The sequence below is a fragment of the Monodelphis domestica genome, chromosome 5 (genome assembly GCF_027887165.1).
Source record: "Monodelphis domestica isolate mMonDom1 chromosome 5, mMonDom1.pri, whole genome shotgun sequence".
NCBI lineage: Eukaryota > Metazoa > Chordata > Mammalia > Didelphimorphia > Didelphidae > Monodelphis > Monodelphis domestica.
Window position 1 is genome coordinate 212,001,246 of NC_077231.1, and position 27,788 is coordinate 212,029,033.

At 38.4% G+C, this 27,788-nt stretch overlaps 1 protein-coding gene across 2 annotated transcripts in view; it reads right to left on the reverse strand.

The window, feature by feature from the left end:
• Positions 1-27,788, reverse strand: part of CREB3L2 (cAMP responsive element binding protein 3 like 2) — a 165,325-nt gene that overhangs the window by 65,016 nt on the left and 72,521 nt on the right. For both annotated transcript variants that reach the window (XM_007504387.3, XM_001367794.4), the window contains exon 2: positions 13,503-13,719. In XM_007504387.3, coding sequence (XP_007504449.1) covers positions 13,503-13,719 — 217 coding nt within the window. The remainder of the gene's footprint in view (positions 1-13,502; positions 13,720-27,788) is intronic.

The following is a 27,788-nucleotide window of genomic DNA, read 5'->3' on the forward strand; positions in this document are numbered from 1 at the left end:
AGAAATCAAGATCCTTCTCCTGCTCTTCTCTGAGCTCTTATTTTTAAGGGCAAATCTCCTCTGTCACCTCCCCTAAGTCCTTACATCTACCAATCACTGTAGATATATCTAAAGGACCGCCCATTTTGAATTCACAGCTGAGTAGTTTTAATCTCTTTAGTAAGTCAGAAAAAAATGCTGCTGTGTTGACAAATTTCATTAAGAAAAAACCTCTGAATAAGTTATCCCCTTTTAGGTTTAAGTAGTTTACAAGTTTCCCCACCTTTATAGGTACTTAGTATCCCATTGTATCAATTCTAAAACAGTCATGACTCAAAGAACTTCCTGTCCCTTCCATAAGCATGGATCAAAGTACTTTCATTGTTTATCAAACAGTTTTCTGTCTTAAAGCAGTCTTAAGTAGGGTGGAGCAGGGACACTCCCATAGCTAGGAGCCCCCACACTCAAGTAGAGTTCTCACCATCTGCTAGGGAATTTTTTTTAAGTAGAAGATTCTCCAATGGGGGGAAACCCCTAACATTCATAAGTCTGAGAAATTTTGAGGTTTACAGAGATTGGTAATGGGTTGGCAATGGGGGTTAAATGATCCACCCAGGGCCACACAGCTGGGCAGTATCTGAGGCCAGATTTCAACTGAGGACCTCCCTTCTCTAGGCCTGGCTCTCAATCCACTGAGCCACCCAGCTTCCCCTCCAAAATTGGCTAAAGAGTTGCAGGGAGCTGATTTTTTCCCCTGAAGTAACAGAATCAGTGCACTAAAAGATATCCTCTTAAAGTAGCCATGCTTTTAAGTTCCTGTTTGGAAAAGTCTCTTCCTTCTTTCCCTTTCTTTCTCACCTCCTGTTATCCCTTGCCCCTAGTCCACGTGGAGGCTAATTGTAGCCTAAGGGAAAATTATCCCCATTTTTACCAGCTGATAGAAATGAGTACTGGGCCTGGGGCAGTGAGCCAAAATTGCTGGGCTGGGCGGTTCATCTGGGTCCAGATTTCAGGCAGCAGGTGGGCGGGCCGGGGCTGGGAGATTGCTGGGGCGCATAAGCAGGTAGGCAGCAGCTGGGCTGGGACCAGGTGAGTGAGAGCACAGGTCCAGATTGCAAGAGTACAGGCCCAGAGCTGATCAAGTGACTTTTCTAAAAAAGCATCTTGGAGAAACGTGGCTTAAAAAAAAACAAAAAAAAACCCAAAAAACTAGGCACTAGCTATTAAAGGTTGAACTTAGCAAAGATTTAGGAAAGTTAAAAAGATTGAGGGTATTTCGTTACAACCCATGTGGTTTGCCATACTGTAGCAGTTAAAATTACTTTCTCTGCTAGAAGTATAATATTTTTATGAGGTTTATTAAAATTAAGAATTAAGGAAAATACAAAATAAGAAAGCATGTGTCTAGGCCCAGAGAGCCCATTCACAATCACTCACTCTACATCCTGCCTGGTAGAGCCATGTGTGCCCAGATACGGAAACCAAGAGAGAGAGGGTAGGCGGATACAGTCAGTATAAATTGCCATTGTGTTCTCGAACTCAAGTGAGATTCAGGGAGATTAGAGGGCAATCTGGGAAGTAACAAGGACTTCTGGGGATTGAAGTCCGGTGTTCAAAATCTCCATTTTTACATTGTGCTATAAAAAAAATCTTTTTTAAAAGAAGTGGCTTCAGAGAAACCTAGAGATACTTATATGAACTGACTCAGAATGAAGTGAGCAGAACTAGAATTTACCCCATAATATTAACATTGAAAAAATAAAAAAGATAATATCGATCAACACAATGTTCCAACCATGATTTCAGAGGACTGATGATGAATACTTGCCTCTTTGTGACAGAGAAACACGCAAAATGAGAAACACATTTTTGTATGGAACCAATATGAACATTAATTTTGCTTGACTATGCTTTTGATACAAGAATTTTATATTTCTCTTCCCCTCCCACAATCCAGTGGACAGGGGATTTGGGAGGGAGAAAAAAATGCTTGATAATAGAAAAAATAAAATAAAATTCATGTAACAACTTTTTAAAAATTCTTAGACCAATTCAAAATTTTGCCAACAGTATATTCCTATTTTCTCACAGTCTCTTCAACACTATTTGGCTTTTATCTTGATGGCCAAACTAAAGAGTACTTGGTACATTTTTAATATACTTGTTAAATATTTATGTATTTATTATTATTATTATTATTTTAGTAAAACCCTTACTTTCCTTCTTGGAATCAATACTGTGTATTGGTTCCAAGGCAGAAGAGTGGTAAGGTCTAGGCAATGGGGGTTAAGTGACTTGCCCAAGGTCACACAGCTAGGAAGTGTCTTAATCCAGATTTGAACCCAGGACCTCCCATCTCTAGGCCTAGCTCTCAATCCACTGAGCTATCCAGCTTCCCCCTAATATTTCTTTTTTGAAAACTGTTAATATCCTTTGCCCCATTTATTTACTGCGGAATGGCGCTTGTTCTTATATATGTGTATCAATTCCATATATCTTGGATACCAGACTTTCATCAAAGATATTTGATATAAAGATTTTTGATCAAACCAACAGTTTCTTATTTTAAGCACTGATTTCCTTCATACAAAATTTTTCCTAATTTAATATAACAAAAATTGCTGTTTTTTTCTGTCATCATTTCTAACTTGTTTGGTTATGAATTCTTCCATTAGTCAAATTTCTGAAAAATATGTCCTTTTATTTTACTTTAATTTTTTAAAATGATTTTACTTCTTATATCTGGTTACTCGTCTAGTAGGCACTTATTGTTCCACATGGAATAAATGAATGTTGAATCTACTTTCTGCCAAACTTGTAGATTTTCCCCTAGTAGTTGTTTAGGTTTTTTTGAATCCTGGGTCATTGTGATCATCACTGATTACTTTTTATTAAACAGGATACACACAATATTACTTAACTATGCAGGTATAGGATCCCTTTCCACATCATTCTTTCTGTGCAGGAGAATGTTTAATTCAAGACCTACCTAGAGATTCATCTCTTTCTTCTTCTTTTTTTTTAAACCCTTATCTTCTGTCTTGGAATAAATATTGTGTATTGGTTCCAAGGCAGAAGAGTGGGAAGGGTTAGACCCACAATGGGGGTGAAGTGACTTGCCCAGGGTCACACAGCTAGGAAGTGTCTAAAGACAGATTTGAACCTAGGACCTCCTATCTCTAGGCCTGGCTCTCAATCCACTGAGCTAACCAGCTGCCCCCAGATTCATCTCATCAAAAAGGACTTCCTCTCATCTGTACTTAAGCATATAGCAAATACTACATTATGTTTGCTTGTCTATGATGATGTACTGTTTCCAGCATCTATGGTACATCTCTCCAACTAAATTGTATTAACCTCAAGTTAATTTATTCATTCATCCCCCAACTATTTATTGAACATTAACTGAGTATTTGACACAGTATCAGTTGTAGTGGTATTGGCATATAAGCAGAATCTTCAGTACGAGATATCCTCTTCTAAAGGACTTCTCTCCCTTGCCTCTGCAGAAAGTGGAAAAGCGAGCTTCATCTGAAAACGTCCAGTGTCTGTAATGGTACAGCTTGGGACTTTGTTTTTGTTTTGTAGGCTGTTTAAAGTAATAGAACACAGAGCTCTAAGCAGATAAGAGACATTATTAGAGAAGAAACATTGTAGGTCTCTTGCTTAATAGAAAAGGAAAGTGGGGCACAAACAAAAGGAATAGCAAGTGATGAAAGGCCATGTCTAGATTCAAAGGCAGAAATCTGTCATCACTCAACACAGTAGATATTTGATCAGGCTCTTCCTTTGGTTCATCTGTGCCAGGAGATTGAATTGCCATGCTTGGGCTGATGAATCATTCTCATCTCCTCCTTCCCCAACATCCTCCCTCCTCCCCTCTTCTCTCTCCCTTCCCCCTCTCCCTATCCTCACCCCAATGCCTTTTTTCAGTCCTGCACATTGTTCTGTCTGCCAAACATCTTGGACTGGAAAAGTCAAACTAGCCCTGGATGTTCATCTTCCCTCCTCCTAACCCATATTTTCCTCCTACTCTCCAAGTAATGTCAGCAAAATCCAGATTTCTTCATTACTAGAAGTTTAAAAAATTGAGGATACAATGAATCACTTCTATTCTCTTCTGGGCACACTCCATCAAGTGTCAAATCCTGCTTGCATCACAATTGGATCACTTCCTATAGCCATTCATTCCTTTGACATCCATGCTGCTGTCATCTGGACTATTTTACCTCACCTAAACACCCCACCTCTTCCACTCACCTTACCACCATTTGCCAAGTTTTTTCCATTTTCCATTCCCCCAGAACATAGGTTCTAGTAATTTTCCATCATGTATATTTTAAAACTTGATTTCAGTGTAGGAACTCCCTTTCTTGGCAAAATGCAGCCTTTTTTCCTTTTAGTGGATTATCTTCATGACTTGTTATGGCCAAAACAACAACAACAAAATCCACATTACCTTGTAGCCAACTTTCTGGCAATGAACCACTCCAAACTTAACTGGTCTGGCCTTGGATGACATACAATTGATAATTGGCTCCATATCAAAGTTTTTCCAGCTATAGGCTTCTGGGGCTCACTCTCTGGTAGCAGAGCCTTTGAGAATACTGGCTTGGGCCTTGAATTAAATATACTTTTAATCAAAAATCAGTTTCCTTGCTTAATGCTAGAAAAAGCTACACTAGGAAATCATGGTGTACTGGGAAGAATGCTGAACTTGTCATGGTATTTGAGTTTGAATTCTAACCACAGCTTGCTATTTGTGTGACCTCAACAAGTCACTTAATCTCTTTGGACCTCAGTTACCTCATCTGTAAAATGAGAGAAAGTTGGACTAGCTGATTTCTCAGCTCCCTTCCAGCTCTAAATTCATAGTGATCTTCTGTCCTTTTTAAAAATTCTGTTTCTTCTTAACTGCCACCCTCTATACCAAATAGGCAGCTACAAGTAGCACAGTGGATTGATTACTGGGCATGTCATCAGGAAAATCTGGGCTCAAATCCAGCCTCAGATATTTCCTAGCTATGTCACTATGTCTGCCTCAGTTCCCTTCTCTATAAAATAGGGATAATAATTACACCTCCTTCTCACAGAATTGTTGTGAGGAGCAAATGAGATATTTGTAAAGCATTCAGCACAGTGTCTGGCACACTGTTGTTGATCAATTATTTAGCCATATCCAATTCCTCATGACCCTGTGGACCATAGCTTACCTTTCCTGTCCTTGAGGCTTTCTTGGCAAGGATTCTGGAGTTATTTGCCATTTCCTTCTCCAATGGATTAAGGCAAACAGAAATTAAATGACTTGCTCAGGGTCACACAGCTAGTATCTGAGACCAGATTTGAACTTGGGTCTTACTGATTCCAGAACCAGGGCTCAATCCATTGAGATACCTAACTGCCTTAGACACCTTTGTGCCAAACATATAGTATGACTTAATAAATGTTCATTTCTACCTCCCACCAGCCCTTGTCTCTTGCTCATCTCAGGATCACATTGTAATTTTTCCATTCTTGTTTTTGAAAACTAGATCATGATTTGAAATCTGTCCCTCCCATATGTGTATACACACAGAGAGACGAGAGAGAGATAGTTGGCTAGTAGAAGTGGATAGAGCAACATATGTAGAGTCAAAAAGACCTGAGTTCAAACCAGGTCTCAGAAACTTAATTAGTTGTATGGCCCCCCCAAAATTCTTTAACCTATGGCTGCTAAATGGGCAAAATAATAGTATCTACCTCCCACCATCATTGTGAAGCTAAAATGAGATAAAATTTGTAAAGTGTCTTGTAAACTTTAAAGTACCATGGAGCAAGTTATTATTATTATCAGTACCGATTATAGAACTTGGTACACAGTAAGCACTTCATAAATGCTTGTGGACTGATGAAGCACTAATTGGAGCAGTTAGGTGACACAGTGGATAGAGTTTCAGACCTGGAATCAGGAAGACTCATCTTCCTAAGTTCAAATTAGTCACCCAAAGTAGGCAAATCATTTAGCCCTGATTGCCTCAGTTTCCTTATCTGTAAAATGAGCAGGAGAAGGAAATGGCAAACCCCTCCAGTATCTTGTGCCAAGAAAACCCCAAATGAGATAGTGAAGGGTCATATGTGACAAATGACTGAAAAACAAAGGCACTAATCACTATCATACACAATAATGCACACATAGTATACTTGAGAGGTGCAAAACTGAGTACTATGTGAGGTCTGAGGAGGGAAGGTGATTACTGAGCATGAGTTTCAAGAAACTCTGAAAATGGCAAGGCTAACCCATAAGTATGTGCACCACCACAGAATACTAACTGAGAAGAAAGGTTCTGATTCTGACTAAAATCTAGAATTTCTCCAAAGTCTACGTTCAGTTTGAAGCTTGAGTAAGTTATATAGTGGTGCCACAAGTAAATCTACACTTGCTGAGCAGCGAGAATCTGCTTGATCCATTTTCTGATACAAAGCAAAAAGAAAGTGCAAAATATTTCATATAAACCTACATCATCTTAGCCTAGACCCTTGCTGGTTTTTTCTAGATCTTCCTTATAGGGGAAAGCTTACCTAGAAACTAGCTGGTGGTCATGGATACAGTGACACGATGTGGTTAATGTCTTTCTCACAGGCTCCTAGTGGTTTTTTGGTGGGTCTGTCTTCCCAGTGTTGGCTCCCATGGTTTCTTGGCCACATCAAATTCTGTGGTTTTTATGTTTTAGAAGAATTTGTGGCCTCAATTCATCCCTAAATATAGAGGAGTCTGGTTTCTATGACAGTTTTTTTGGTAAGTTTTTATAGGTCCATAAAGGGAAAAGTCTTTTTAAATCCTTCTATGATGGGCATACCTTTTTCTTGGACTACTTGGGATATCTTTTCAGGGCTGTAGTGCAATTATAGGAGAATTATTGTCTCAATATTAATGGATTCAGAATCTTAAAGACTTGAGTTTGTGCTGAAACTCATTTTACCCATATAAATGAGGGGAATGAGAAGCTTAAAAACTTAAGAAGCTGCCCCACAATCACACAACTACTAAATATCAGAGGCAGAATTTGAACCTAATTCACTGCTGCCACCAACTTTACAAAACACAATACTGTTATTATCAGAACTTTTTTGGGGGGAGGGATACAGTTGGGTTTGTAAATGGTTTGGTCTGGAAGTTTTCTCTCCATTTCTAAATTATATTGACCGTATGATATTCCTAGTCTTTTTTTAATTCAGCAGGAAAAATTAAAATAAACTGATTTTAAATATTTTAAAAGATCCTTTGTTTCAAAGAGACCAATGACATTGCAGGATGAACCGAATTTAAGTGAGGTAAAGTTGCACAAAGTCATCAGCCTCACTGTCTCTTACAGAGTCATAGAAGTCCAGTGGCAAGACAAAAGTCAGTGTGATGATGGCACAGGGTAGGTGCATAATAAATGCTTAATGATTTCAAACATCCAATAATGCAGCATCACATCATCAAACTGCAAATGACTACTGGTTTGTGTCTTCTTCCTACTGAAAGGTCCTGCCCTGAATTGTAGCCTGGGAGTTAGAGGGGGACAGGGTTGAACAGGCAGAGAATGGAAAAGGAATGCCTTGCAAAGAAGATCAAGGTTAGGAGGACGTGTGCCTGGCCTTGTTGCAATCTCTATCCCTTATTTCTTTGTGCTCATTTCTCCTCAAAACCAAAATATACATTTCATCAACAGTTGTGTAATTTAACAAACTGTCTGGTTACTTCAAATGTTTGCCAATGTGAATGCCAGTTCACTCTGCCTGAAAAGAGAAAGCATGATGCTTATCTTATCAAGAGTCAGATGATCTTTTTTACAGGAAGTGGTTCACATCATCAATTCAAACAAAGCATACAACAAAGTTTAGTTGTCCTGAGTAGGTGTCCACCTCCACTTGGGATTCTTATGGGACAGTGCTGGGGTCATATAATGATGACCTTTCCAAAAGGAGATACTATCCCCTGCATTCCAAGCTTTTCCGAATAGGAGAGAAAGTAGTCACAGTGTATCACCTTTCCTTCTGATTCACATATTCAGACCAATTTTTTCTTCTTGTGCTATAACATGCTGACTATTATAGCATGAGAAAAAAAATGGTCTGACTAGAAGGAAGATGAAATAAACCCAAACACAAGGTAGCAAGTTCTAGGATGCATGGTACCCATTTCTTCCAATAGGCTCAGGTTCAGATACAACATTCACACTGGAACTCCTAAATCCTCATTGAGGCTGTGTTCTCCATGCCAAGGGAGTGCTCGGGTGCACTGGTTGGTTTTTATTCTCTTTGACTTCCTCTGGCTGCTTGGTTTTTGGGGGGGTCTTGAGGTTATATGTGATACTAGAGTGTTCTTTCCCAGAACTGCATTTGTCTCAATAAAAATACTATCATATTAAAAGCTTTCTTTCTGATTTTAGACAGGAGAGGGGAAAAGAGAAGGCATTTTCACTCATTTTATAAGGAAGTGGATTTGGGGCACTGAGATATGACCTTACAAATACTGGTTCATGTACAGGCACAAAAAAACTATTGGTTCATCTGAGAACTTAACAAGAACCTTCAGTCTCCTAGGCAGACTTTTTCTACCTTTTTAACACAAATTTATTAAATACCTTCTCAGTTCTTCTCTTTATGCTTTATTCTCCCAAATCCTATAAGATTCTGTCAGTTGTTTCAGTTGTGTCCGATTTTTTCATGGCCCCATTCTGAGGTTTTCTTGGCAAACATACTGGAGTGTTTTTTTTTTAATTTCCTGATAAGAAAACTGAAGCACACAGGGTAAAGTGACTTGCTCAGGGTCACACAGCTAGTAAGTTTCTGAGGTTACATTTGAACTCAGGAAGAGAAGTCTTTCTGACGCCAGAATCTAGCACTCTATCCACTGCACAACCTAGCTGCCTCTGACTCCTATAAGTAGACATACTTATATAGAAGTAAAAGGCTTCTACTCCAGATACACAATATTTTGGATTATAGGGAGCTGTGAGTTTTAGAAAGTGATAATAACAACCCTCCACTTATGAATATTCTTAAGGTTTGCCAAGTGGTCATAACAAATACATGAGACATCCATTTCCACCAGCCAGATACAAGATTTGCTTCCGAGACCAGTCTTCTTTCTACCACTCTATGTTATCTTTTTAAATCTGGAGCAAATTGCTTAAATATTTGACATGTTGCAACTATCCTCTGGAAAGAATCACTAAAATCTGTTGCACCCTAGCATTGTCCCATAAGAATCCCAAGTGGAGGTGGACACCTACTCGGGACAACTAAACTGCATATGCTTTGTTTGCATTGATGATGTGAACCACTTCCTGTAAAAAGAATCATCTGACTCTTGATAAGATTAAGTACATACACACACACACACACACACACACACACACACACACACACACACACACACACTCTTACTGGAATAGACCAGTTGCATATATTTGGCTAAATTCCCTTGAACAATTTCATATTACATTTGCAGTTAGAAGACCTAAAACTAACACAATAGACCCAGAACTTTGAAGCTTTAAAGTTTTGTTCCCTATCTGCCTGATTTCCAACAAAATGTAAACACTCAGAGGGCTGGGGCAGTGCTATTTCTCTCTCCACCTTTTTTACTCTCAGTACTTAATGGAGTGTCTTGTAAATGGCAGGAAGTTAACAAATTTTTGTTGAATTAAATCATTAACTTTCCTAGGAGCTACCTATACCTCTTAAAATATAGTAGAGGAAGGAAGGAAACTAGCATTTATTAAATGTCTGTGTGCCAAGCATTGTGCTAAACACTTACACAAATATTGTTCCACTTGATTCTCACAACAGCCCTGAGAAGTAGGTAGTTATTTTATCCCCATCTTACAGCAGTCAAGTGACTTACCTAAGATCAGATAGCCAGTAAGTATCTGAAGCTGAATTTGAACCCAGGTCTTAGTAACTCCAGGCCCATGGGTCTATTTACTTTGCCACCTATCTGTCTCCTGATATAACACCAACCTTATATCTAGCCATCCACTTCCTCATTATATTTATTAAAGTTGATAATTATTCATTCATGCCCAGCACTATACTAACTTGGACATGTGATAGGAGTGAAATTCAAAGACATACTTCCTGCCAAATGCTTAAGATCTGTGATTTCATCAGGACAGAAGTTTAGAATCAAAATTCTCAGAATAGGCATTTCTTCCACATACACATATCAAAACCCATCTATGACTTGGTAGCTCTCAGAGAGTTGATTGAAGTCCAGAAAAGTTTAGTGACTTGTCCACAGTCATGTAGCCAGAGAGCACCAAAGGCAAGATTAAAGATTAAAACAAAATCTTCTAAACTATCTTCCAAGAGAGGCAATATTGATACAAGAGAGAGCACCAAATTTGGAACCAGAGGACCCAGATTCGAATCCTGTCTCTGACATGATCTGTGTGACCTTGGGCAAGTTCCTTAAGTCCCCAGAACCTGAGTTTCCTCAGTTTTAAAAATTAGTGGGTTGGACTAGATGGGCTCTGAGGTTCCTTTCAGTTCCTAGGTCCTATATCTCTATGATCCATTCTATCCGATCAATCAATGAGTATTGTGTAATGTGAACCAGGCACTGTGCTAGGTACTTGGGATACAAATACATGTTAGCTAGTCTCTTTCCTCAAGTAGTTTATATTCTAGTGGGGAATTATAAAATATCCAGAAACAAGTAAATATAGAATCTATGCAGAATAAATATGAAGTAAGTTCAGGGACAGGACTGTATTAACAACTAGAGGGATCAGAAAAGGCTTCTTGGTTCTTTCTCTTTATCACAGATATTTTTGTACCTGTGTATTATATCTTCTTCTAGACATGTCTTAACCTAAGATGTTATCAGCAGGGAACTGGGTAGAAATGGCCTCCACTAATGCAAATAGGCAACTCCTCTGTAACTTAGAATCTGCAGGGGGTGTTCTGGGGCACTGAGGAGTTAAGTGACTTGCCCATAGTCACATACCTAGGAAGTATCAGAGGTAGGAATGAGACCTGGGTTTTCCTGACTCGATGGACAGCCCTACAGATACTCTATGCCATTCTGCCTGTCCATGTGTGTGCATGTTCAGTCATTTTCAGTTATGTCTGATTTTTTGTGACCTCATTTAGGATTTTCTTGGTAGAGATATTGGAATGGTTTGCCATTTCCTTCTACAGCTCATTTGGCAAATAGGATTAAATGACTTGTCCAGGGTCACAGAGCTAGTAAGTGTCTAAGGCTAGATTAAAACTTAGGTCTTCCTGTCTCCAGTCCTAGTTCTCTCTCCACTGCCCTAGTTAGCTACCCATCCTGCCTTTACATATAAGCATACACATATACAAAATCGTGTAAAATCAAGTGCAATAAATCATATGCATCCTTTCTATTCTAATTGCCATCTCTCAAATGTACATTGTCAATACCTTTTGCCTAGAATTATTACTACAGTGATTCCTTAACTGATATACTAGTCTCCAGTGTCCCACCCCTCCAAACCTGCACAGCAGTGCTCGAATAATCTGCCTAAAGCACAGCTTTGATCATGCCTGATCAGCGCTGCTCTATCCCTCCTATGTTTCCCTATTGCTTTCAGAACAAAGGCTAAGCCCCTATTATAGGATCTCAGAATTCATTCTTATGAAATTAGGAACCTGTTTCTACAAATTTCCTTGCAAACAATCAAAGCATTTTTGTTAGGAGGAACTTTAATGATAACTAAGAAATCATTCAAGAGACCACACAGTACACTGGATAAAGTAGACCTATGGTCAAGAGATCTGGGTTTGAAATCTGACCTCGGACACTCAGTAGGTGTAGGTTATCATGAGCAACTCATTTAATCTCTTAGACTCAGCTTCTTCAACTGTTACTGGGGATAACAATATGTGAACTACTTACTTGGAGAAAAGTACTTGGTAAATGTGAAAGAACTGCTAGGTAGTATAGTGGATAGAGCCTGGGCCTGAAGTCAGAAAGACCTGAATTCAATGTTTTCTTAGATATATTTACTAGCTGTGTGACCTTGAGCAAGTCACTTTCCCCTCTTTGTCTCAGTTTCCTCATCTGTAAAATGAGCTGGAGAAGGATATGGCAAATCACTCCAGTATCCTTGCCAAGAAAACTCCAAATGGAGTCATAAAGAGCCAGACACAACTGAAACAAGTGAACAATAACAAAAAATCCTGAAAGCATTGTATTTGAGTTATACTCATCAAATCCAATTATATCTTTCCTTTTAACACATAATAAAACTAGGTCCCAGAGTGAGGAAATGATTTGTCCAAGGACACACAACTATTAAATGTCATGGCTTGAATTTAAGCCTCTTCTTTCAGTATTCCTTCCACTAAAACACACTGATTCCCCCAAGATGTCATCCAACTTTCACATGAAGATGTCTAATGATAATAAACTGATGGTGTTTACACTTCTGGACAACCCCTGATTGTGAGGAAATATTTTCTTCCAATAATCCATACCATGCTGTTAGAAGGAACAGCTGTGGTATACTGGGAACAGGAGAAAGCAGGATTCATAAGTAGTTATAGAAATATGACAAGTGTAGAAAGGGAGTTCAGAAAAGGAATCTGAAAGGCACAGTATTTCAACTTGAGAAAATCCACGTGACATATCCTGATTGCCAAAAAACACAAGTGACAGTCTGAACAGCAAGGCATATCCAGACAGGGAGCAAGACTAGCAAAAGCATCAAATATATCAATTCTACAGTAAGGCCATACTATGTGCAAGAAGGGGATAAGAAAAGGAAATAAGCCCTTCAAAATATCATGCTTTTGGCCCTTCAAAAAAAAAATAAGGACTCTATATTCAATGGATCCTTATAGTGATGAATTTAGACCTTGCTCAGGGAGTCCTAGGCAGAAGACCCTAAGATCTACTCCCTAACTCTTCCATTTTCCTTCTCCTCTCCTACCTAGCACATTATACAACACTAACCAGGAGAATCAGCTGAATAAAGATTCTTGGAAAATTTCTAGAAATTCATCAGGGTATAGGAAATTTCTATCTGTATGTTGCTGCTATTTCCCACCTAGAGCTGGCACTACTGAGTGGTACAGTAAATGCACCTTTTCTAATATTATAGGACCTCAAAGATCCATCCATCATTCATTATAATCCCAGACCCTCAGGGGTCAGGCGGAGGAAGATGCTTCTATTCTGGTTCTTATGCCACAAACTTGGGGTTCCCAGACTTTTACCTGTGAAGAAGGACAGGGACTCCAGGCTAGCTTTGGCTCTTCTCATTTTTGAGGTCCCCGGATCCTAAAGGTCCCTGGAAACACTCCTGGTATATCTATGGGATAATCCAGTTCTGTCATTTTACACACAGTGGGTCTATAGGTAAGTCTACAAATAGTAATAAATAGATATGGTCCCACTTTCAAAAAGATTACTAAAACAAAGGAACTATAGCCAATGAGAAAACCCAACTCATCATTACTCTCCCCAAAACTTACTGCATCTAGATACCTCAGTACAGACAAGCTTTTTTCTGTTTTTCCCTTACCTTCATTGAATGTATCCTCAGTAGAGATGTGAGTGAGTGGGGACTGAGGCCGGGAGTCCCCACATAGGGAGTAGCTGTGTTCAGCCTGTATGAGAGGGGCAGGGGAGGCTGGGGATGGCTCCACCTCCATCATCTCATTCTTCTCTGAGAGGAAGGGGTCATTCAAAAGCTGGCCCAGGACATTCTGGGAAAACTCATCCAGAAGCTCTGTGAAATGCTGTGAAACAAAGGAGGGTAAAACTCAGTTTCTGATTAATCAATCCTTTTATGCAGAGCCACAGTTAGGGTGGGGCAATGGGGCTTTGCCCCATGTCAGTGACATCAAGGGTACATAACTCCTACTGCAACAGGACTCCAACCTATCAATCCAGATGCCACCCTCAGAGTCCCCCGCCATAGCATTGCTCCCTCAAGATCAACCACTGCAACTCCAATTTTTCTCCTCTACATTTGTGACTTCTCCAAAAAGGACCAGGGGTCAAAGGCACAGGCTAAATTCTGGAGAACAACCTAGTCTTCTTCCTAGTGTCACCATTATTCAATTTAGCAGGATATTTTTTCATTGCTCTGAGTTATACCGTTGGGCCTACACACACACACTATATCTTTCACGAGTTTATTCAGGATTACCATTAGTGTTAAGATATGCCATTAAGAATTTTCCTGAACCCTGAATGAACTTTTGTCAACAAGTCCATCTTCTCCCTTTCTCTGACAGTCTTTCCAACCATGGTATCCAGACTTTCTACCCAAAGGAGCCATTCTGGGGATTTCTTTCTTCCTCCAACCCACAGTAATGCCTTAGACTTTTCTCCTTGAAGGACTTTATGTCCCAAAGTATGAGCTTTCTCCTCAACTAAATTTTTCCCAGGAACTAAAATTCCTAGTTACAGCTCTTGCCTGATATTTATGCACTGTGATGTAAGAAGAAAACAACTTCTTGAAAATTAGAATTGACCAATAGATACTAATGAATCCATAAGATATTAATAAATAATCAAAATCAAAAAAAGAAAATGTGATATATCTCATGGGAAAAACAATTGTCCTAGAAAGCAGACTGAAGAAAGATAATTTTAGAATTATAATAACTCTAGCTCAATCCTAAATAAAACTTTATTTCTTTTTAGAAAATATCTAATATGCAGAGTGAGAGTAGCAAAACCAGGAGAACATTGTACACAGAGACTGATACACTGTGACACAATCAAATGTAATGAACTTCTCTACTAGTAGCAGTGCAATGACCCAGGACAATCCAGAGGAACTTATGAGAAAGAACACTATCCATATCCAAAGGAAGAACTGTGGGAGCAGAAACACAGAAGAAAAATATGTGATTGATCACATGGTTTGGTGGGGATATGAGTAGGGTTTTCTTGTTAAATGATCGCTCTACTACAAATATGAATAACATGGAAATAGGTTTTGAATAATGAGACATGTATAACCCAGTGGAACTGCTTGTCAGCTTCAGGTGGGGGCAAGAAAGAGCAGTGGGGGGGGGGGGGGAGCAGAGATCATGAATCAAGTAATCAAGGAAAACTATTCTTAATTTTTTTAAAATTTAAAAATATATATCTAATAGAAATTGTTAAAAACCAGAAATAACCTAAATATATAATAAGGGAGAGTTAAATTGTGGCATGTTCATGTAATGAAGTTCTATAATACCAGTAAAACCAATAAGTATAAGATAAATTTCAAAAGATTTTTATAAAATAATTCAGTGGCTAAAGTAGAGACATAAGAATGGATTACATACTTATAATGACTATATGAGAGGAAAATTGAATGAGATTAATTAAACAAAGTATCCTGAGGAAAACTTAAAGGGAGTGATGAAAAAGTAGTTATTTTACACTTCACTTGTCCTAAGTAGTTAAGCTGTCAATAGTTACTTAGTGTGATTAGTTGTACTGATGTTCAATGCTGGTTTAAAATTTAAAAATCATTTAATTGGAGGCAGCTGGGTAGCTCAGTGGATTGAGAACCAGGCCTAGAGACAGGAGGTCCTAGGTTCAAATTTGGCCTCAGACACTTTCCAGCTGTGTGACCCTGGGCAAGTCACTTAACCCCCATTGCCTAGCCCTTACCACTCTTCTGCCTTGGAGCCAATACACAGTATTGACTCCAAGACAGAAGGTAAGGGTTAAAAAAAAAAAAGAAAGAAAATAAAAAGACCGATAGAAAATTGTCTTCCCTGCATTGATTGCATCAATCAGTTCAATATGAAAAATAAGCATTAAATCCCGCCAACTTCTCAGAATCTTTGTAAAAATTAGGGATAATGTGGTGTTGTGGATGATATGCTGGACTGGGAGTCAAGAAGCCTTGGAATCAAATCCTAACTTTACCACTGCTTCCCTTCATGATCTGTAGCTAGTCATTCGTCCTTTCTAGACCTCAAGTTCCTAATTTTTAAAAGAGATGAGGGAGTTGGACAAGACAATGTCAAAAGTCCCTTTCAGCTAGATTTCTGTGATCTGTGATTTAATAAATTAGTCTTCCATGAAGCCTCTAATTTTGTTTCCATGCACCTTGTGGATATTTTGAATGAGAAATTCTGCAATGCCCTAACAACTTACCGACACCATGGTTTTCTCTACCTTTAATACACTTCTCTAAGCTTCAGGAAAATACTCTCAACCACTTCATAGTTCTGACACAAATCTTTTTTTCCCTAAGCTAATAGAAAATACCCTCCACAAAATTTCCAACTACATCAACTATATGCAAAACTCTAAAAAAGAAGAGAAAAGAAAAGAAAATGCACTGAAGGCAAAGTGTGGAATTTTGAGATTTTTATTACATCATTCATAGAACAGAAAGGCTTTGTAATATAGAAGAACACTAGACTGAGAGGCCTAGATTGAGTCTTGACTCTGTCAATAATCAGCTCTATAACCTTGAGCAAGTCATTCCAATTTTCTGAGTTTCCAGTTTCTTCATATATAAATTTGATGATTTCTAGGGTTCCTTCCAGTGCAATCATTCTATGATTCTAGAGGTATCATATAAGAGGCTTGAAATCACCCATCTGTGTATGTAGGGAACAGTTCATCAAATTCATCCACTTCTATTGTCACTTTATAGATAGTTTCTTTTCAAAGATGGAACTTAAAAGGTCTATTGGGGGGGAAAAAAAAGCTATTTTTTGTAGATCCTGGACACCAAAGCCACCTTAAGGCAACTTAGAATGCCTTTAACTTGATCTCCTGTTGGATCTTTAGATTGTAAAACAATTGTTATTACAGATTGTTAGATAATTAATCATTAGATAAATAATTATCTGATCATTTATAATGGAAGGAAATGCCTATAGCCAGAGGCACTGGCACCACAATGCTCCTCCTACTCCTGACAATCAAAGAATCTAGCATTGGAAGGAATCTCAGCTATCATTTATTTCAGATGATATCTCAACATGATTCCCCCATGTGGTGCCTCTACTTGAAAGACCTCCAGTGAAAGGAAATTCAACGACTAGTAAGATGACCCATGCTTCTTTTTGTTAGCTCTAACTATTTGGAAGGAAATTGAGACTGAAGTAAATTAAGATCACTGCCCAAGGTCACACAGGCAGTAAATGTCAGTGATGAAGCCTGAACTTATGTTCTGTGAGTCCAGAGTTATTTCCACTCTACACAAAGCCTCTTAGGGGATTACAAGCTCATTATAAGTCAATGGTATGACATGGCAGAGCCAAAAAAGTTAATGAATTCTTAGGCTATGTTAATAAAGACATATTGTCAAGAAAAAGAGAGGATCATAGGCTCATAGAGCCAAGCAGAATAAGTTTAACTCATCTTCCATGTGGAGCCCTTCAGATCCTTAAAGATTGCTTTGAGCCATCTCTTCTCTAATCAGCCCCAATTTCTTAACATATCCTCAAATGACATATTGTCCTTTCTTTTTCAGCATATTTAGAATCCTTTTAACTTTGTATCTATGAAGCTGTGATCTTTTTCATAGGAGCTCTAATCTAGTTACATCTCGTTCTACTCTATATTTGTGAAATTTATTTTTAATCCATGTATAGGTCATATTTATCCTATTAACATCCTCCAATTCAATTTTGCTCATAAGTCTGGCTAGCTGAAATTTTAACAATGCTAACTTTGTAATCCAAATTTGCTAGCTATCCCTACCACTTTCATGTCATTTTACTATATAACAACTATAGCTTCATCAAAATAATTGATAAAAATGCCAAAAAGCTCAGTCAAAAGATCTCCGAGGTACTTCACTAGAGCAATTTCTCCTCATTTACAACAATTACTTTTAGGATCTAGCCATGAAATCAGTTTTGAATACACCTATCATCTAGCCCATATTTATCTTGTATGCAAGGATAGCAGGAGAAACTATGTTAAATGCTTTGCTGAAACTGAATTATATTATATTTACAATATTCCCTCTGAGCTATAATCTAGTTACCCACTCAAAGAAATACATTGGGTATAGCATGACTTGTTGAAATTATGCTAGCTTTTAGTGTTTAGTGCAGGGGTCCCCTAACTTTTTACACAGGGGGCCAGTTCACTGTTCCTCAGACCACTGGAGGGCCAGACTATAAGAAAAACTATGAACAAATCTGTATACCGCTGTCTGGGATAGCAGAGGCTGCAGCGCTGGCTGGCTGTGATGGTCCTGTCACACCGTGCACAGGCCTTCATGGCCAACCAAAATACCGGGCATCAGTATACACAGTGCGGAATCCCCTCCCCACAGATTGCCGCTCACCAAAGTGACGAATTCCACTGTGCAGCCACATAATCCTTTGCACAGCTCCTTATTCTTGTTCAGTTACTCTCAGAATAAGGTGCCACGCAAAGGATTATGTCACCGGAAGTAATACTGTACGTGACCACATACACTGACCACCAATGAAAGAGGTGCCCCTTCCGGAAGTGAGATGGGGGCTGGATAAATGGCCTCAGGGGGCTGCATGTGGCCCTCAGGTGGTAGTTTGGAGACCCCTGGTTTAGTGTATCCCTTTCTAAATGCTCACAAACCATTTCTTTAAATATAATGTTCTAGAATTTTGCTGAGTATAGAAATTAAGATCAATGGGCTCTTTTCTTTCCCCCACTTTTTTTAAGTCAGAACATTTGCTTTCTTCTAGTCATGTGACATCTTTCCCATTCTCCAAAACACTTCAAGGATCACTAGCCCCAGTTTCAAAGTCATACCTGCCCATTTTTTCAGTTTCAGAGGATACTGATGGTTTGTGATGCACTAGTGACTTGAAATCATTAAGAGTGGTTAAATGCTATCTGCTTCACTGATTCCAAGTTTCCACACCCTACGACCATTCTTCCTAGTTGAAAGGTCATTTTCAGTGGAAAAGAGAACAAAACAAAACAAAAAAAAAGTTGAATAATTCACTCTTCTCACCAATTATCCTCATCCTTTTTCAGTTGTTTAATCATGTCTGATTTTTTGACATCATTTGGGATTTTCTTCATAAAAAATACTTGAGTGGTTTGCCATTTCCTTGTCCATCTCATTTTACAGATGAGGAACTAAGGCAAAGAGGGTTAAGTGACATGTCCAGGGCCAGATTTGAACTCAAGAAAATGAGTCTTCCTTATTCAAGGCCTAGCACTCTATCCACTGTTCCACTTAGCTGACCATCCTCGTCTTGGTACCTTATCCTTTTCACCCTAAATGGCAATGCTATTACTTCTTTGGTCCTCTCCTCTTGCTTTTAAAAGCTTGTTTAATTTTTTAAAATAATGCCTTGTTGTTTATCACCAGTCTCAGCTGATTATGACCTTTAGAGTCCTTGACCTTAGTCTTACAGGATCATATGTACCTTTTTCTCTAATATTAGCCTTTCATTACCCCAGAATCTCCTATTTTTATCATCTAGAGTAACTTCATTCTTAGGAACTTCCCATCAACCTCCTCTGCAGAATATGAAGAAGGAAACTGCAGACCACTCCAATTGCTTTGTGAAGAAAACTCCAAGTAGGGTCAAGTAGAGTTGGACATGATTGTTTGAAATAACTGAACAACAAAAGAAGACTATTAGGTCATTGACTCGGGCCTATCCTTTTTCTTATTTTTTTAAACTCTTACTTTTTGTCCAGAAGAGTGACAAGGGCTAGGCAATTGAGGTTAATTAACTTGCTCAGGGTCACAAAGCCAGATCTGAACACAAGTCCTCCTGACTCCAGCCCGGGTGCTCCATCCACTATGCTACCTTTCTGCCTCTAAGTCAATCTTCTTAATATACAATGCTATTCTACTGCTCCTTTTATTTATTTTGTTCCCTTATTCTAGTCATGATTCCCATCCCATGAAGGCTCAGAGAGAGACCTTCAAGGTCAAATTTGTCTCCATTCATTAAGATCTCTAGTTCATGCTAATTGTGACCTGTACGTTTGTACAAAGACCTCTAAAGCTACAGATTTACTATTGGCTCTTTTTTGGATATTATCTCCCATGAATTAACTAGTCCTCTCTTTTGCTCCCCTGCTTCCCATAGTAGCTCACTTGTAAGATGAGGAGGGTGGACGACTGCATGACCCCCAAAGTAGAGACTTCAGAACTCCAAATTTATAATTTCTGGTTTTTAAAATCATGTTTCCAAGCCCCCCCCCCCCCAAGTCTGGCCTGATTAGAAAACGTTTTTCCAGGCAGTATATGAATACTTTGAATGGAAGGTTCTGTAACATTCCAGCAATCTTTCAGCACTATGGTAATGATGTCCTCAGAGACTTTTCTCAACCACTGCATACTTTGAGGCTGCAAATTTTTCTTTCAGATTACCTGAAGATCCCCCCAACTACTTCATAATTTTAAGACTCAGATCTCCCCATACACCCACCTCAGGCTACCTGAAAACACCTTCTACAGGGCCTCAAAGAATATCAGTTAGATGTAAAACTCAAAAAAAAAATACACCTTAGAACAAAAGTACAGTATTTTGAAGGTTTATCACATCGTGTACAAGACAGCAGAGGCTTTGTAATCTAAAGGAAAGAACACTGGACAGAGTCCAAGATACCTGGCTCTGCCAATAATTGGGTAGGTAGCCTTGAGCAAAATGTGTTTTTCTCTCTCTCTCTCTCTCTGTCTCCTCCCCCACTAACATCTTCAGTCAAAAGAATCTGCTGATTAGACTTGCAAGATTTCAGACAAATATGTGTTTTTCTTAGCTCTTCTTAGGGGCATATAATTCCTGATCCAGAGTTCCTCATTCCCATATTCTACATTGTAGTCTAGAAACCCAACTCTCTTTCTCAAACACTATTTTTGGGCCAAATTCAGTAGTCTAGCCCACTTAATTTTTCTGAATTCTCTTTTTATTTTTTTTTATATTTTATTTAATTAGTCAATTTAGAACATTATTCCTTGGTTACAAGAATCATATCTTTTCCCTCCCCTCCCCCCACCCCTTCCCATAACCAACTCATAATTCCACTGGGTATTACATGTGTCTTTGGTCAAAAACTTTTTTTCATGTTGCTGATGTTTGAACTAGGGTGATCATTTAGAGTCTACATCCCCAATCATATCCCCATTGACCCATGTAATCAAGCAGTTGTTTTTCTTCAGTGTTTCTGTTGCCACAGTTTTTCCTCTGAATGTGGATAGTGTTCTTTCTTGTAGATCCCTCTGAATTGTTCAGGATCACTGCATTGCCACTAATGGAGAAGTTCATTACATTTGATTGTGCCACAGTGTATCAGTCTCTGTGTACAATGTTCTCCTGGCTCTGCTCCTTTCGCTCTGCATCATCAATTCTTGGAGGTCGTTCCAGTTCACATGGAATTCTTCCAGTTCATTATTCCTTTGAACTCAATAGTATTCCATCACCAACATATACCACAATTTGTTCAGTCATTTCCCATTTGAAGGGCATCCCCTCATTTTCCAATTTTTTGTCACCACAAACAGTGCAGCTATGAATATTCTTGTACGGGTCTTTTTCCCTATTATCTCTTTGGGATATAAACCCAGCAGTGCTATGGCTGGATCAAAGGGCAGACAGTCTTTTATTACCCTTTGGGCATCGTTCCAAATTACCCTCCAGAATAGTTGGATCAATTCACAACTCCACCAGCAATGAATTAATGTCCCAACTTTGCCACATCCCCTCCAACGTTCATTACTCTCCTTTGCTGTCATGTTAGCCAATCTGCTAGATGTGAAGTGATACCTCAGAGTTGTTTTGATTTGTATCTCTCTAATTATAAGAGATTTAGAATACTTTTTTTCATGTGCTTATTAATAGTTTTGATTTCTTTATCTGAAAATTGCCTATTCATGTCCCTTGTCTATTTATCAGTTGGGGAATGGCTTGATTTTTTTGTACAATTGATTTAGCTCTTTGTAAGTAATTAGACCTTTGTCAGAGGTTTTTGTTATGAAGATTTTTTTCCCAATTTGTTGCTTCCCGTTTAATTTTGGTTGCATTGGTTTTGTTTTATAATTTTTTACATTTTACATTTTACAATTTATTACATTAAAATTTTAATTTAATGTAATAAAATTATTTATTTTACATTTTGTGATTTTTTTCTAACTCTTGCTTGGTCTTAAATTTTTTCCTTTCCCATAGATCTGACATGTATACTATTCTGTGTTTACCTAATTTACTTATAGTTTCCTTCTTTATATTCAAGTCATTCATCCATTCTGAGTTTATCTTGGTGTAGGGTGTAAGATGTTGATCCAAACCCAATCTTTCCCATACTGTCTTCCAATTTTCCCAGCAGTTTTTATCAAATAATGGATTTTTGTCCTGAATTCTCCTTTTAAATCATTAATAGGAATGAAAATATCATTATGAATTAATAATCCTTAACAATATTCTTCTGCCTCCTTCTGGTGGTATCATCTTTCTAAACATAACCACTAGCAAGACTGAAAAGTCTTAGGAAGACCTTTTTCATTGTCCAATGACATATCCCAGTTACCTCAGTACTTCTTAGCAGAGAGTCAACAATCATTGCCACTAGTGCATTTTAACATAACACAGTGTCTTCTGGTTATTATTGGGTACCTCTCATCAATGATTCCATAATATCATTTCTTGAAATACAAGAAATTGGTTCTTCCTATGATGGAGCAACTCCCACCTCTTCTGGAAGACCCTTATCCAAATTACATGGCTCTAACTGTTTAGTGGTCTTCTTCCCTTTACTCTTCTCTGTCATGCCTTTTTATATTCTAACCTCCTGATATAGGTAAGAATTCCTCTCTGTCCATTCATATCTTCTTTCTTCTTTGTTTCCTCCCTTAAAGATTGCCTTTTTGTTCTTGTAAGGAACCCTTCATTCTTCCTGAAAACCTAGAATGGGAAAATATGCCTCCTGTCTTTTCACTTTCATCTTTAGGAAAGACTGGCACCTACAGAACAAAATGTGTGCTTTGGTCTTCACAAATCTCTGTGAAACAAATATCTGCCAGATGATCAATAAATCAACAAAAATTCATTAAATATTGACTATCCTCCAGGTACCATGCTAGGAGTCATGAATACAACTAATACATATCTTCATAGATCACCAGAAATAGGAATATGTCTGCAATCACTGAACATCTCAAAGTCCACTAGGCCCAATGAACCTTATACTTTGCAATGTTCAACTTTGTTATGTCTTAGTATAGCAAAGAAAATATTCTACAGGTGAAAAAGGACTTCTCAGAAGACCAAGTATAGTTGTGGCCAAAGTGATTTTCTTTGAATGCTGGATGGACATGTCACTCTTCTATTAGGTTAACTCCAATGGCTATTCCCTCTAGGGTACCATTAAATATGTGTACATTGTAATAATATAATTAAAACTTGTTTTTCAAATGTAACAGTATAATATAACACTAGGTTAGATGATATAATAGTCAATATTTAAACTAGTATTGGTATTGGGTAACTCTAAATCTTGTATATTGAACTGGCATGAATGTAAAAAGGTCTCCTTAAACTACTCTCCACTGTCTAAATATGATAATCTAATAATTTACTAATTTATTAATCTTCTTAATCCTTAAATATATATGTGTGCATATATATATATATATATGTATATATATATATATATAAATCTTCACAAATCTGAAAGCAGCACCTATGTCTCCTTTCTCACTTCAAAGATTTCCCAGCCTGTCAAAGTTATCAGAGACAGTTTAATTGCTCTTCAGCTCCCCCTGTGGCCGAGAAGGGAAAAATACCCAGTAAAAATCTCTTAATTTAGTATGAATCTCAGTATTTTTCTCATCTCTCAAATAAGCAGTCTAAAGCAAAAACAAATCTTCTTTTCTGTCAGAGAAAATAGATCAGCTCCCTGCTCTTGAGAGGAAGTCCAACAGACAGGCCCCGGCCTTTCCAAGGTATACTCCTTTATGCTAATCTCTTAAAGAGCCCACAGTACCTTTTTCCTCTCTTTCTTAAAGGGGACAGGATAAAATGTAAAAAAAACCCTTTCTTCTGATCTATATCCCTGATCCTAATTAGACTAAATAACCAATTAATACCAAGTTATAATTAACAACACACACACATACATACACATGACATTCTATCTTCAGTCTTCATCCATCTGTCTTCTGTGTCTGGAATCCACTCTCTCCTCACCTCTACCTTTTTGAATCCTGGTTTCCTCTAATCTTCAGCTCCAGAACTTCCTTCTGCACAAGGCCATTCCCAGTTTCCCTGGGTTGCTAGCTTTCCTTCCAAAGTTCTCTAATATTTGCATATACTCTATATGACGATACATGCATATTCTCTATACCTATATTTGAACATGTTTTCTCTTCCATGCGACTATAAACCCAAGTGGGAAATGAGTAGGTAATTCATACATGTTTTCCATTTGCACAGAGTCCCAAAGCACAGTTTATTGGACCAAGGCTCTCAATTCCCTTTTTTTGCTTCTGGAAGGCATCTAAATTTGCTTGTTTTCCTGGTGAATGATTTGGAGCCTTAGATGCTTTTTTTCTGGTATGCTGGAGGTACAGAAGCATGCTTTGAGTTGAATTTGTTTAATGTGAAACACTGTGAAGAACTTAACTAGAGCTCTGCTATTTCCCTTCTGTCTCCCACTAACCTTACCTCTACACCTACCTCCAAGGTAGTTTAAAAATAGACTTGAATCCAGGACTTCAATCCCCAAAAGTCCTTGCTCCATTTCCCCAGAATGCTTTGTAATCTCACTGAATTCTCACCTGGGCTGAGAGAAAAATCATTATTTAAATGGTCTCTGCCCACAGCAGGGCTCTTCTCTTCCTGGCTCCTCTGGCAAACAGACGGGTCTCATGATGTGAGTGAAATTTGGGTGGGCCTCATGGCCCACCTAGCACATGCTTCTCTTGCTTGTATTTTCTTTAACCCTTGACTTTTAATAAACCTCATAGAAATAATACTCCTTGCAGAGAGAAACTAAATTTCTACCTCTATCAGTTTCCCAAAATTTTAATCTTTACAGTAGAAGACATACAAATCAGATCTATTTCTCATAGAATGGGAGTCCTCCATCTATAGCATATGTGTGTGCACTAAAGAGAGCAAATAATATGATTTTAATGTCACTTACCTTATTATTCCAAAAATTAGCACAAGAAATCCTTTACCAATAATGCTAACACATTGTGCTGGTTATATGAATTCAAAACTGGCTCCTTATTGCCTACCTAGTCAAGATCAAAGTACATTTCCTGGCACAGAAAGGCCTCCACATTCTTATGTCACCTTCCTCTCCAGTCTTACCTTCAAAACTACTCTCTATTCCTTGAACGTATGTTTTTTCCCTTCATGTCTTTTTGATGCCTGCAAAGTTCTCCTTTCCCAAGCTTATCTACCGAATTCCTACATATCCTTTTAACCAAATCAAAGGATGTTGTTCTATATGCAGTAGGTGTTTAATATTTGCTGAATTAAACATCATTTATGTGGGTATTCCCGAAGCAATTCCTCAGTACCTTAAAGTTTCATAAACTGCTTTGGCTAAAACAACAAAACAAATAAAACAACATATTACCTGCTTGCCAGTATTTCCAGACTTCGCTAGGTTGATTCCTAGACAAGTCTGTCACTAGACTATTCTTGGAGCTTTACAAGCTTGGTAGGACCTGACAGAGCTAAGGTAGGGTATTTCTGTAAGCAAAATCTAGGGGAAGCTGCTAATTAAATATCCTTAAAATTGAGGAATGGGTCTAGGATTCATTCCATTGTTCTCCCTGTGACTGAGTAGATGAAAGAAAACAATTCTGACCAAAAACTACAAAGAAAGATGAAAGATTCAAAATATCAGATTAAAAGATCATTCAGCTTACCTGGAGAGTAAAACAGAATTTAGAAGAGATTGAATAACACTTTAAACCAAATTAAATTAATTCAGTCATGGAAGACCATACCTACCATTTATCTCTATTATATATAGTTTTTACAGTTGAAAACATCTGGCTAGTCATCTCTATAAGTAGATGCCTTGATAGGGGCAGCTGGGTAGTTCAGTGGATTGAGAGCCAGGCCCAGAGATGGGAGGTCCTGGGCTCAAATTTGGCTTCAGATATTTCCCAGCTGTGTGACCCTGGGCAAGTCACTTAACCCCCATTGCCTAGCCCTTATCACTCTTCTGCCTTAGCACCAATACCTAGTATTGATTCTAAGATGGAAGGTAAGGGTTTAAAAAATAAAATAAGTAGATGCCTTGGAGAAAGAGGGACCAAAGAAGAAATGAAAGAGGGGAAAGATAATGAAAGAAGAGAGCAAAGGGAGTAAGCATTTATATAATGTCTACTATATGACAAGCACTGTATAAACCCTTTTTACAAATGTTATTTCATTCAATTTTCATAACACCCTGTGAGGTAAATGCTACTATTATCCCCATTTTACAGTTGAGGAAACTGAGTCAGCTCCCATTCCTATAAAATGAAAAGATCCAGTGTATCCAACTCTAAATCTATAACCCTCTTGCCTTATCTGCACTGGAAAATAGAACCCTTCTCATCTGAAAAGATACCAAGGACAGGCACAACACAAAGTATTCAGGTAAAAAATGCAAACAACGCACTTTTGTTGGCTGCCTTCCCTCCAGGCAACAACATGGCAAAAACCCATGGAAATAGAACCCAGACAGGGTAGCCATGCCCTTTTTGAGCCTGGAGGCTGAACCTTACCTTGCAACCGACCAAATTTTCCTAAAATGCAGCCAATCTAATAATTCAACAGCTGCAGTTGCCTCCCTTCTCTCTCAAATATCCCAGCTAGGTGTCAACTTCACATACATGCAATGAAGAAGCAACACAGCTCACCATAGCTGGCTCCATAACATTCACACTATCTTCCTCCACATTGTTGTTGGGCTCGCTCCCTCTCCCCACCCAGATCCAATCAGTTGCCAAAGGCCTGTCAACTTCCCCTTTGCAATGTCTCTCCCTTATTACCCCCCCCCCCCACCACCACCACCCCTTTCCTCTGGCACTCTCCCCATCCTTGCAATTTTTACAGTCTTATTCTGGTTGACCTCCTTGCCTCAAATTTCTCCCCACTCTAAATCCATCTGCTATTCAGCTTCCTAAAGCACAGGCTGAACCATGTTACCCACTTAGGCTCCCTTTCTCCTCCAGGATCATATATAAAATCCTCTGTCCTTCAAATTTGATCATGACCTGCCCCTTCCCCTACCTTTCCAGGCTTCTTACACCTTCTCCTGCCCCCTCCTCACTCCAGGATGCAGTGATGGTGTCCTCTTTGTAGTTCCTCGACCGAGACATTCCATCTCTTGATCCCAGACATTTTTACTCATTATCTCCTATGCCTGAAATGCTCTCCCTTCTCATCTCTCCCTTCTAGCTTCCTGTGAGTCATGAATAAAATCCTATCTTCTACATGAAGCCTATGCCAGTCTAGTACCTTCTCCCTGATGATTATTTCTAATTTCTCCTATATAGAGCTTGTCTGCACAGTGTTTCTCCCATAAGGCTGTGAGCTCCTTAAGAGCAGAGACTATTCTTTGCCTTTTCTTTTATATATCCTAGTATATAGCCATACATCTTCTAGTATTTGGCATGAAGTAGGCACTTAAAAAATGTTTACTGATTGACTACTGACTATTGTGTAGAAAGTACTTTGAGCACAATATAGATAGGATCATAGATGTGTTGGCACAGTTTGAAATCAGTTCCCAGATCTAGGTTCAGAAGATATCTTAAGGTGCCTTTGTCCCTGTAACACAACATGCACACTCCATTATTATAGATAGATCCCAAAGGAGTTCAAGTGATTTAAAGTCCTACAAATAGTAATCAAAAACTGATAGAAATTAC